General features: G+C 43.6%; 1 protein-coding gene across 1 annotated transcript in view; it reads left to right on the top strand.

Moving 5' to 3' along the window:
• LOC144783416 (uncharacterized) overlaps window positions 1-13,223 on the top strand; it is a 182,528-nt gene that overhangs the window by 92,495 nt on the left and 76,810 nt on the right. The window contains 5 exon segments of the mRNA XM_078662404.1: window positions 337-389; window positions 709-759; window positions 9,898-10,078; window positions 10,080-10,726; window positions 10,729-11,082. Of these exon segments, the coding sequence (XP_078518530.1) occupies window positions 337-389; window positions 709-759; window positions 9,898-10,078; window positions 10,080-10,726; window positions 10,729-11,082 (1,286 nt within the window).

The raw sequence follows: 13,223 nt of genomic DNA, 5'->3' as shown, positions 1-13,223 counted from the left end.
GTTACACAAGGACACATTCATTTTTTTTTGGCAGGGGGGCATGGGGAGATAAAGTGATATGCCCAGAATCACAGGATGTTGAGCCGACTAGAAGGCTCGAACCTGGTCCCCTGCGCTCCAAATTTGGCTGCTTTGGCCGTTATGCCACACCTTCTCCTTTGTCATATCGACTTTAAAAAGAGAAAAAAAAACTTGTACAATTTTTCAAAGATGTTAAGAGTGTGTGGGCATGCCAGTGAGGGATAGTGTACTGCATTGCTAAACACTTATAAGGTCCCAAAGGCAAGGCCTATTGGCTATGCCATTGCTTGTTTTTTTTCTTTTTACACTGCTCAGATCACAGTTTAATGGATTCCTGGCTGGGGGTGTGCCAAGAACCACCAAAGATGGTGAGCCTATCTGCAGGATAAGCAGGATGCTGATCATGATGACCTTGTAAATGATGCTGCTGGTTTTAAAGATGGCGCAGGTCGAAAAAGGGAATCAATGGAATTCTATCAGGATGGGGGTGATGTGGTAAATTTCTTTAGGCCCTGGATGGGAAGTGCTGCTGTTTGTAGGATGCCATAAAACCTTCAATATGTTTCACATTGATGTATATACTTTTCTGTATGATTTGAAATTGTGTATTCCTGTGCCTAAAATGCAAATTTCAAAAAGGTTGAATAACATTTAATTGAAAAGTAAATTTTTCCTCTTGTTTTGCAGGACACAGAATAACCACTGCGAGAGAGAATTCTAGCACCGCGTCCTCGAAGGGTGAGCTAATAAAACCAAAACTTGCATCATTTGTGACTTCTCAGAAAGATCCACTTGCCAGCCTTTCCTATGTGATGACTTTGTCCTGTGAAGATTGGTTTCCACAAGAACTAAATCCAACTTTATTTTGGAAGAGAAAACAAATAGATAGACAGAAAACAAATCGTCCAGTTCTCAACGAAATTTGCACATTTCTTCTTCTACAAAAAAACCATATAAAATCTAATTTTCAGTCTTGATATGACCCCAAGTCATCCGCCCAAAGCATGAACTCAAATAGCGTGAAATGCTTTACTTAGGGGCCTATCACGATGGCGGCCGGACTTTATCTACTTTATAACGGTATGCGGGACCGTCTGCCAGGGGTGCGGCGGACCCGCACTTGCAATTAGGATGCGACAGTGGCGGTGGCATTCCCCATTCCCAGCATTGTAGCGGGCGGGGCTCATAGCACCGCCCGCCACAGTGCTGAGAATTCACCTTGTGCATTGGCGTGCACAAGGTGACAGTCACCACATGGTGCCTGCCGCCTTGTCCATGCCAATGTAGGGGTGTACCACAGGTACCCCCCGAGTGCACCCCCGACACTCAGGGGGCCCGCTACGGGACCCCAACAGCGAAGACCGTATGCCTTTCCATGTTGGCAACGCTGCCATTGAAAGCTCATCTCCACACTCACCATAATATGGATGGCGGTGTCCTGCAGACACTTCCACCATATTATACATGTTTTCCGCCCGGTTGACGAGCTGACCGGTGGAAAAGCGGCGGACGGTCTTTCCGTCCCCTGCAGACCCCCAACCATCCTAATATGGCGTGGGGTCTTTCAGGTGTGGATGGGGGGCGGATCGCCCCCACTGCCGGGGAAACAACCTTTACAACGCAACTTTTACAATGCACTTCCATTACAGCAAAACTTTTACAACGCAAGATCCATTACATTGCATGCCATTACAACGCAGTCATTACAACGCATACCATTACAAAGCATACCATCACAACGCATGTCATTACAACGCAGTCATTACAACGCATACCATTACAACGCATACCATCACAACGCATAGTACCCTTACACTATCCAAAACTTACCCTACTGTTGCACCCCCTGGAGTTAGAATAGTTATTTTTACCCCTACACTATCTAACACTTACCCTACTTTTGCACCCCCTGGAGTTAAAATAGTAATTTTTACCCCTATACTATCCAATACTTACCATACATGCAATGTAATGGTATGCGTTGTAATGGTATGCGTTGTAAAGGTAGTTTTTAGAAAAATCGTTGTAATGGCATTTGCGTTGTAAAAAATTTGTTGTAATGGCATGCGTTGTAAAAGTATGCGTTGTAACGTCGTACATCCCACTGCCCGCCCTGCCGTGACGATCTGCCCGCCATCCTAATGTGCCCCTTAGTTTGGCCAGTAGGTGGCTCTTCTCTATTTGCATAAGTGTGACTGCTGCAACGCCATTTTCCCTGTTAATACTTTGTAGCCCCTTCACAGCCATCTTGCTGAAGGGCAGCAGCAGAAACACACTTCTGTTTCTTACTGTAAGTTATTTTTATTCTCTATTTAAATAGTGTCCTTATTCAGTTTGCTAAAATTCTTCAGAAACACATGGCTTGAATACGCATGTGGTTTGATTTCACACAGTTTATTGTTGTCCTATTCCATTTTGGATGCTGAGGGTTCATTTTCCATGGTTTACTAACCTTTGGGAATGGCTGTTTGTTTTCCCTTTCCGTCGAGTGCACATGTTCACTGTCTTTACTTGAGGACGGAGCATGTACAGCTACTTTACACCACTACATCGCCTGCGGTGAGTCCCCATTGTAAAAATAGACCTTTCACAACACCGCTACCAGAATGATCCCTAGTGCTTAATTTGTGACGATGTTTGGTGGTGCCTGGCGCAGTCTCTCATTCCTAAATCCTGCCACTTACTAAAGACAGCCTCCCATAGGAAGGTGCTTTCCTTCTGTGTTTGAGCAGTACTCATCACTAAAGTGTTCAACATAGTAGTTCTGCCAATATAAGATCATTGTCTGGATGACAGCTTCGTAATAAAAGATTTATTTGAAAAAGTAAAATCAAGTAATGTCAATTTCGAGATTGTGTGTTTAAAGGACGAGCTCAAACCAAAATAACACCTAAGTTGTGAGCTGAGTTGAATCATCATGGGGTTGGGCCCAGATGTTTTGGCCGGCAGGATCTGAGATAGTTCCCAGAACAATAACTTCCATTTTCCTTGGCCATACAGTTTAAATGTCATCCATTCGGATAGAGATGGATAATAGAAAGTCTTTAAAGCAACACCTTTCACTCCTTAAGCTGAATATCCTTTGGCCTTTTCAGAAATGTGAGACTGAAGGAGCTGGTAGATTCCCAGGAGGAAGGACCAGGATACTCAATTGACAGCCACATGCAGGTCTTGTAAGAGAGCGTACAACAGGCTCGCCCAACCTGAGATGAGGCGATGCTTTCAAGGCTGGGACCAGGCCGGCTTCCATACCCTGGGATGGTTTAAAACCTATCTGACCAAGATCAGGACCTTCCCTTAGGGTGTGTTAGTGTGTGTTTAGGTGTGTGCATTAGTGTGTGGGTGTGTGTGTCAGTGTGTATGTGTTAGTGTGCGTGTTAGTGTGTGTGCATTAGTGTGTGTGTGTGTGTGTGTGTGTGTGTGTGGTACTGTGTGTTTTTGATTTTTTTACCAACGCTTTATCTGTACTGTCAGGCCTTTGCCTTCGAGAAGAGACTGGCTGCAGAGTCCAGTGAGGTCAGACCTGATGATGTCCCTATGGTATTAATAATCCACCTGGAGCCAGGATCAGAAGGTGGATCCCAGTAAATAGCAGATTTGGAAGCTGCACCCAAGAACTTAAGTAGATGGTTTGGATTAGGAAGAGCAGGAGTGAGACAAGGTAGCAACATACTATCAGGAGCAGCAAAAAGGAGGTGGGATCAGAGGAGCCTGAGGGCTGGAATATTTGAAGAATGGTGTTGAGTGTATGTTGAAAGCTGTTCAATAGAGTCAGATCCTGCTGCCAGACTGAAGACTTTATATTATAAACAACGGTCCTTAAGAAACATTATAACATAATAATGAATATAGACTAGGATCAGTACTATATTGCAGGATGTCCAGCCGGACAAACAATTTAATAAATCAAAGAAATGTTAGACAAATTCAAGAGCAAGCAAAGAAATAGAGTGGGACACAGTCCTGCGTCCTACACACAAACAAAAGACAATTACATTTGGACATTTAGGGCCAGATGTAGGTCACCAAATACCGGTCGGTAACGGCCGATTTCGGCCGCTACCGACCGGTATTTGGTGATTGAGATGTAGGGGGACTAAATTTTATAGAATTGGTAAATTTACCAAATGGGTACATTTACCGATTCTGTAAAATACCGATTCGGTAAATTTACCGAATCGGTAAATCTATATGTAGGTGGCACTGGAAACAGTGCCACAGGCCCCTAAGAATTCGTTATTTACCATGTAATACTATTGCATGGTAAATAACGAATTCCTGTGTACATGCACATCTGTGCATGTACACCTGTGCCATGTGACACACATACATGCCCTGAGGGCATGTATGTGTGTCACATGGCACACAAGCCTGAATCAGGGGTGCAACCGGGTGTCAAAGTGACACCCTGTCCCCCTTGTCAATTCGGTAATTTTACTGAATCGGTATTTACTGATTCGGTAATTGCCATAGGTTCCTATGAGCCTCAAGGCCCATAGGAATCAATGGCAATTACCGAATCGGTAAATACCGATTCCGTCATTACCGAATGTTATAGATTCGGTAAAAAAATCGGTAAAATACCTACATAGCATTTACCGATTTGTAAATACCGATTCAGGAAAATTCGGTATTTACGAATCGGTAAATGCCATTTACCTACATCTAGCCCTTAGTGTTTCAGGCAAAAAACAGAGGAGGCTTATGATCAATGATGATCTATGACAAGCTTTCCATAAACAATATTCACACTGGTTTTAACGCAATGGTTTAACATGTAAATATGTTTCATAGGTCGACGACGTTTCGATAAATTTTATCAAGATAATGGGATCATCATCAGGACGGTATAATTGCATTCCTGAGTATTTCAAACTGCCTTGAGTAATGATGGCAGATTCTTCAATGCTGGTGGTCCGTGGAAATTAAGGTTAACCGCGTTGGAGCGGTGCACAAGTGAAGATTATTTAGTCTGCGCGGGCAAGCTCAAGATAGAGCCATTTTGGATGAGGGAGAGGTGTGGCGCCGCGGCCAGGCGACTGACGCTGGAATCTGGGGATCAGGGTTCGATCCCCGGCTCCGGCGGCAGGTTAGCCCAGCACCATGTGACTCTGGGCAATAGCTCGCTTAATCTTCCCGACGGCCCCCAGCGCCTAGAGACCCTTACGGGTGATTGTGCGCTTTACAAATGTGGATTATTATTATTATTATTATTATTTGCTGGGCAACAATGCGGTCCACAGTCGCTGTGTTTAGGCAACTTGGCAGATAAACGCGAGGACCAGGAAGGCTACAAGAGGCCCCAGATCACGGCGATTAAATCCCATTTCAAAACCCGATATCCTCGTATTCAACAACCAATCCACCTCGAGGGAACCCCGACTTGCAAACTAACCCCATAGAGACGAAGTTTAGACAACCGACTGGCCTGAATTGATGGTGCCAACATTGTAAACAATCCGAATCTTGTACACCACATTTCCTTAAACAGCCAAAATTACCGTAAAAGTGATTCTTCCTCCAGAACGACTAGCAAGGTGTGAAGGAAACTCAATCAGCCTGCTAATCCCTCCCTCGACCCATCCGGAAATTACGCCAGCAGTACCCCCAGGCTTCCCACCAGAGTGTTCATCACACTCTGCTTCCCTTCACCATTGATCTGTTTCCCAAGAAATTCCAGACTGCTCACCATGTCCTGATGATGATCTTGACTCAATAAAGATCGAAACGTCGTTGATCCCCCCCCAACGAAAATCCCTCCATTGTATATATTTTTGTGGATTTCCCTCTGTTGTTTATGTGATGTTTTTCCTATTTCACTTTCACTCAGTCACAGTACGCACCCTGTCACTTATGTGAGCACCTGAACGTATTTCTCAAATACCAATATGTTGAAAAAGCACAATGATTAACAATACACATGTTGCCCTACATGTTGTGCTCCCAAATTGATTTAGTATCTAGTCTAAGTAAATGTTGTTTCCTTGGACCTATTTAGGCCACCCTTGAACCATTGTATTCCTTATGTGGATATCAGACATGACACAAAACTTAGAGATAGAAAACATGTAGGGGAAGGGAAACACAACAACGGTGCGGGAATACCAACAATGAACAAAGTGGGTGGAGAAGGCAAGTTGCGAGGCACCAACTGATTCCTGCTGCCGCTCGCTATTTAATATCATCCGGAAGCACTCTCCTTATCCTGTGGCCTGGAAGCGTAACCTTGATTGGTTCTTCATCTCTGGTTGTCCTGGCAGTCTCTCCTTTTCAGCCCCAACTGACACAGGCCCTTCCACCATCTCCAGATTTCACTCATTCTGTCCCATTTCGCTTCTGTAACAGTATATTTTTAAGAACACATCCTCCGTTCTTACTCCTTGTTTCGAATCTCTTGACTTTGTGATTCCAAGACTGGAGCTGTAGGTTCTAAGTGAAGTCACTTTCTGAGTGTCTTGGAAACTTGTCCCAGTTCAGGATAGATTACATTTTTTAAGATCCAACTTTTAGAAAAGATTTTGTAACTTGTTTCCGCCATGCTCAAATGTCCTGCATGCGCTGTTTCAACAATCCTATGCCTGTAACAGCTAGGAAGAATGAACTTGTCTCCTCAGACTAAAATGCCACTCTCTGGGGACAATTAATCTGCAATCTTACGAAAAGGTTGTAAATTCTGACTCTTCTCTTTAGGCCAACCATTCAACACAAACACCATGAACTTCTGAAGCAGGTTATCAGACCCTAAAACAGTGCACCACTCACCTAGATTCGCACACACCACTTGATCCTCACCTTTTGCAATCATACATTCTTCCACATCATCCTCCACAAGCTGATCTGAGTTGTTGACAATCGGTAATATTGATAGGCAATCAGCCTTACAATTCTTTCCCCTTGCATATAAATTACTTCATAATTGAATTCTTAAAGAATCACAGCAAGACGAGCCAACCCAGCAGTAGATTTCTTGATCTTGATCCCTTGATGAATATCCACTAATTGTCTGAGGTCAGTTTCCAAGCTGAACAGTCTACCACAAACATATGGTTCAAACTTTTCTACTATTCACTCTTTTCTATGACAGACCATACACACTGGCATCCACTGTAATTGCTGTCCTAAGCCCTTTGACATAAGGTTGTAGTGCTGGAGCTGAGACAATACGCTTTTTGGTGAGTTCAAAATTTTGCTGACATTCGGTGGACCAAACAAATTCAGAATTTTTCTGCAACAGATTTCTAAAACATTCTGTCATATCAAAAAAATTCCACATCATTGGGATGTGGAGTTTTCAAATGCTATCCACCAAACCAGGTTTAGGTTTGTCACATTCTGACAATAACATGTGACCCAGATACTCAATGTAATTTACAACACTTGTCCTATCCCAAAGTAACACTGTTACTGCTGAAGACATTCAGTACACACCGTAAAACAATGTCATGTTCATCCAGGGAATTTGTAAACACTAAGATGTCTTCCTGGAACACCACCAAGTTTTTCATACCATGGAGAATTTTGTCTGGATCTTTCGAACCACAGACACAGTCGAGGCCAGACCAAGCGGCATTCTACAAAATTAGAAGGTACCATCTGGAGTCACAAAAGCAGTCACATGCCATGAATCCTTAGCCAAGATCACCTGATGATATGTTGCCTTTAAATCCAATTTTGTAAACCACTTGACCTGACCCACCGCTGTAATATGGCTCTCAATCTGTGGAATAGGAAAATTCTCCACATGTATGGCATCATTTATACTCCTTAAATTAATACCTAGGTGTAGTTCACCAGATCTCTTCTTGGCCTAAACAACTGGTGATAACCATAAAGTGGCATCTACTAGTTCAATAATACCATCTAATTGCATTTGAGACAACATTTTAGACAGGTTACTCATGAAACTAAAAGGTACATTACATAATTTGTGCTTAACAGGAGTACACCCCTCTTTCACCTTAATGACATGCTTGAAATCTCAGATTTCTCCACTGTTATCTCCAAAAACCTTAGTAAACTCCGAGACCCAATGCACCTCATTAATGATAGTACTCGCAACATTGTGGCTTTCTTCTAATGCTGAAGAGTGTTTCCTCCCAGGTCTTATCACGATGCCAAAACCAGCCTGATGCCACCTCCTAAGTACATCGATTCGCTTTTTGGTCACGTACACTTTACCTTTTCTCGATTTGGAGGAAAAAACAATAGTTACCCAAAACTACCAAATCGATCCTGCTCCCCTTGAAAGCAGTGGTAATGACATTGAGTCTCACTAGGAGGTAAGCGATGCCCAGGAGGCGTGACACAAGTGTAAGCAGCTCGCTAAGGCAATGGTTGCGCAAGCTAAGAAACACGATCTGGCCCAGGCAGAGAGATGCACTCAGGCTCGCAAGGGCAGCAGGGACAAGCAGATAAATGTGCATGAGAGTCCAGCATAAACAAGGCTCGCTAACAGACGCAGCACAATGTGCTCAAGCCAGTAAGAACCAACTGCCACACAGAAAGCATATGAGTAATTACAGTTACCATTTGCCAGGAATCCACACTTGAAGGGCTTGCATATTAGGCAGATCACCCAAAACTAATAAAATACCGGATCCTTCCTCCATAAAGAATCTCCTTGGATCAAACTCCTTCACAGAGAGATCTTCACAATCCAGGTGCTACCATGCAGTGTTCTTCATAATCACTTGTTGCCAAACTTGAAGTGAGACAGTACAACTTGCAATTTTATCATCCTTCCTCTGGATATCCTCTGGAGAGGTTTGGCGCAGCGGCCAGGGCAGCTGACTTCGGAGCACAGGGCTCAAAGTTCGATCCCCGACTATGGCGACAGCTCAGCTCAGCACCATATGACTCTGAGCAATAGCTCAGTTAATTTCCACGATGGCCCCAACCGCCTTGGGACCCCGTATGGGTGAGTAGTTCGCGCTTTTCAAATACTGGATTTCTTTTCTGTGGTATTAATAGTGCCTAAACCTTCTTTTACCATTAACATAAATGGGTATATTTACTAAGATTTTGCACAGTGCTTCCTTCAAAATAGTGCCACAAAATGTTTTTTTCCAATGTACTTTCCAACGCAAAATGTATTTTGCATTGGAAATTAGCCTGAAAGTAACACAAAGAAGTGTCTGGCACTGCTGTACATTTGTTAGCATCAAAGCAGTGTTCCATGGGTTGTACATGGCTGTTGCAAAGGAGCCACCCAAGGATTTTGTCCAAAAAAAGATCAACTTAAAAAAAGCAGACAGGATTTTTCAGCAACAATTAAAACCTTTTTTAAATAGGCGCTATCAATGTAAAAGGCTGTTGTTTCTCCTTTGGTTTCCCACTTTGCATGTGTTCTACAATGTACAACACGGATACAAATTAGGAAATTGTTATAGTTATTCTAAGATTAGTATTTAATACTGGAAGGGTACCCTTTCAGTTCAAAAGCTATGCTAGACTCAGACAAACACCTTGCACTATAGTGAACCTATGCTAGCCTCAGGTAGACACCGTGCACTCTAGTGAAAAGGTGTGTGCGCCAGCATTAGGGAGAGAGCAGGACAGTACCATATCTCTGTAGATATGGTGCTGTCCTTCTCTCTGCGTGTTGTGCAACGCAGCATTGTTAGTTGCTGCGCTGTGTTGCCTGAGCCTTTAGTAAATATAACCTATAGTCTTCAATAGTGCAATACTAGGGATAATGGGCAACAGGACACACGAAATGCGAGAAGACAAACTGTGTCTAAAACTCCTTATCTACTTGCAGTTATGTTCATGTTATCATTATGCACCTTTTGGTCAAGAAACAAATATTTCATATGGATGGGTCACACATTAAAAAGTGTTGTTTTTCTTTTTCTTGCTTTCTTTCTGAATTCCTAGGAAGAAATTTTATTGTAGCCTTCACAGAAAATCTTGACACTTCTGCCACCCTTGCACTACAGCTGAGCAGTTATGATGAGCCGTGCATGGTTCAGGTCACAGTCCCCTCTCCACCCTACAATAAGACTGTTCTCTTGGCGAAGGACAGCACAACGGAGGTGGTCCTACCTACAGAGTATATGCTCAAGGAAGCTAGTGACAGTGAGCTCAGATGCAGATATATCTATCATTGCTTTTAACACAGCTGCCTACGTTACAGATGCTCTCACCTGCCTCTCCCAACAAGACTTGGGCACAGAGTACGTCGTTTTCACAACCCCAAGTGGTGAAGGAAACTATTTTGCTGTTGGCAATGGCCAAGATGTTGAGACTCAGGTTAACATTACAGTGTCCGGCTCCTTAGTCGTTGATGGAATCAGATATCAAGACAAACAGATGGTCACCATTACCCTGGCTCCACAAGAGGTCATTCTGCTCAGTGACGCTAACGACCTGACTGGTACCAGACTTGTTTCTTCAACACCAGTGGCTGTTTTCAGTGGTAACAAATGTTACAGTTCACCTGTCAGCGCTTGTGACATTGTAATCGAACAGCTATATCCTGTGAAAAGTTGGGGGCAACAGTTTGTCGTATTCCCCCTGATGACTAAAGATACGAAAGACCGTATTATTATCATCGCTGTAAGACCAAATACCACCTTGGATCTTCTTACTGAAGGCACCACTCTACAGTACCACCTTCAAGCTGGTTCTCAGGTCAGAGTGGACTTACAAACCGCAATGCTTGTGAATGCGACTGAGCCAATCATGGTTGGATATCTCTTCCAGGGGGGAAGAGTCCATTAGTATCCATATTCGATCCTTTCATAACATCAGTTCCACCCAACAGCTTCTCCAGGAGATACTACAAGTTTGTTTCCCAAGAATCTTATTACAACTACTTATTTATTGTGTCTCGCTCATCCTCCTCGTCATCCGATTTTCTACTCGACCACAGACCACTGAGTGATTATGTACACAACGTGCAGCACCTGGAAGGATTCACTGGTTGGGAAGTGAATTTGGGAAAAATCGATGGGCAACATGAAATTTCCCATCAGTCGGAGACATTTGGAATTTCCGTATATGGAGTTGAATATTGTAAATCTTATGGATATTCACTTGGCCAAGCAAACTCGCTTTCAGGTATTGAACTTTTTAAATTGTCAATCTCTTTAATTTCTGATGAAGTTTGATCTGTGTAAATATTGTGTTTGTATGCATGTATGTATGTGGATTTGTAAAGCACAAAGCTATCTAGAAAGCAAAAGAGTGCTGTACTCAGGTCAGAGCCCACAACATGATTCAGGATGTTTTACAAGAAGCAGAATGCAGCGGGAGCTGATGCCATCATTTTAAGATATATTGTGCTTTGATGAGATATAACTTCATGTTCTTTATGTAAGAAGTTTGTGCTAGTTTGATGCTGATAGAGAATCCATTCTAGATCCTGAGAACTTGGGGGCATATTATCAACGGGCAGTAATAATTATCGATGGCCGCGCTTAGCGATAAATTTCTTATTGTAGGCTATCTCTGCAATTTATCGCCTTGGAAGCGCGTTATAAATAACGCGTTACTCCAGGGCGATAAAAAGTTCAGAGATTGCGAGCCTATCGCCCTTTTGCAGGTTTTCCAACGCTGTTCCATGCAAAACAGCGATAACATTGCTGGTACGACCCACAGGGTCATATCAGCATAATCTACCCCAATGTTAGGGATAGGGAAGTCTGCATTTTAGCAGACAATAATTTTTGGAGATAACAGTTGTTTTCTCCAAAAACTAACGTGTGCTAAAATCCTGGGACAGCCTAGCAAGTATCGCAATGTGAACATGTCCATGCGGGGTATGCCCAGTGACGCCCACTTTGCATCTCATTAGAGATGCAAATGGAGGCGTTGGGAAAAAGGGTGCTAACATGCGATTATGCATGTTAGCACCCTCTTTTAAGCCAAAAAGCGGAGATAAAACCCTTGTAAATATGCCCCATAAAAGGGGAATGCCTGTTATTTACTTTTCTCATTATACAGTTTTTTTATTCTAAGTCATGATGTCTTGTCTTCTGCCTCTCAGCCTGATGTGATGATTTTTCAAAGAAAAACCAAAGGTTCCCATGAGGCACAGGGTCAGACTGATTTGCATATGGCCATGTCTGAACTGGGGTGGCGGAGTGAGTTTGAGTTTAAAATATTTATAAAAGCGCACTTTCACCAGTGGTTTCATGGCACTGCAGCAAACAAATCCCCAGAGGGGAAACAGAAAATAACAAAAAAGAGCAAAAGCAAGAACCAATCTAGTTAAAAGACTTAGCAAATAGGTGGGCTTTGAGTTTCTTCCGGAATTGAGGGTAATGAGTTAGAGATCTAAGCTCTAGAGGCAAGGAATTCCACATGACTGGGGCAAGGGTCGCGAACTTTGATCCTCCCCATTTCTTCCTCCGGAAACGGGAGACTGCTAACAAGGATTGTGTGGATGATCGTAGATCCCTAGTTGGAACATACGGAACGATCTCGGATGTGATGAAAGCCGGAGCCGCGCCCAGTCGTGCTTGAAAGGTGATGGAAGCGAGCTTACACTGGACGCGTTCACGGACAGGGAGCCAGTGCAAGGATTTAAGAAGGGGTGTTACGTGGTGAGATTTAGGGAGATTGAACACCGACCGTGCCGCCTGGTTCTGGATCAACTGCAAGCGCTTTAGACAATATGCAGGAATACCTGCATACAGGGCGTTACCGTTATCCAGGCGGGAAATGACCATCGCCAGGATGATTAGTTTCAAGGCATCAAAAGAAAAAAAACGGGATACCTTGCGGATGGTGCGTAGTGACAAAAAAGAAGAGGACACCACAGAACTAACCTGGGAGGGGAGAGTGAGCTGAGAATTGAGTTTGATACCTAAAGTTTTGACTGAGGTAGAAGGGGCCGGGGGAGAACCTAGGGAAGGGGGCCAAAAAAGAGAAGACCAGGGCCTGGTGATGAATTAAACCCAGATCAGTTGTCTGGGGGTGAGTGTTTGTATTGTCAACGCTCTGTCCATCACCACCTTTGGTTTTTCTTTGTTCGCCCTAAGTTGGCAGGGTATGCTCAGACGTGAGTCCCTTGCTCACTTTGCCACTGGAGTCAAGCAAGCCCGGCTGAAGACGGCTGTAATGCCAGAAACCGGTCCTGGGAAGCTTGATTCCGGTCCAGGGAAGACATGGCTTGGCAGTTCGGGCTGGACTGTTCCCATGAGGCACAGGGTCAGACTGATTTGCATATGGCCATGTCTGAACTGGGGTGGCGGAGT

This window comes from Lissotriton helveticus, chromosome 9 (genome assembly GCF_964261635.1).
Source record: "Lissotriton helveticus chromosome 9, aLisHel1.1, whole genome shotgun sequence".
Taxonomy (NCBI): domain Eukaryota; kingdom Metazoa; phylum Chordata; class Amphibia; order Caudata; family Salamandridae; genus Lissotriton; species Lissotriton helveticus.
Note: the sequence above shows the minus strand (reverse complement) of the source record. Positions and strands in the feature narration are given on the sequence as shown.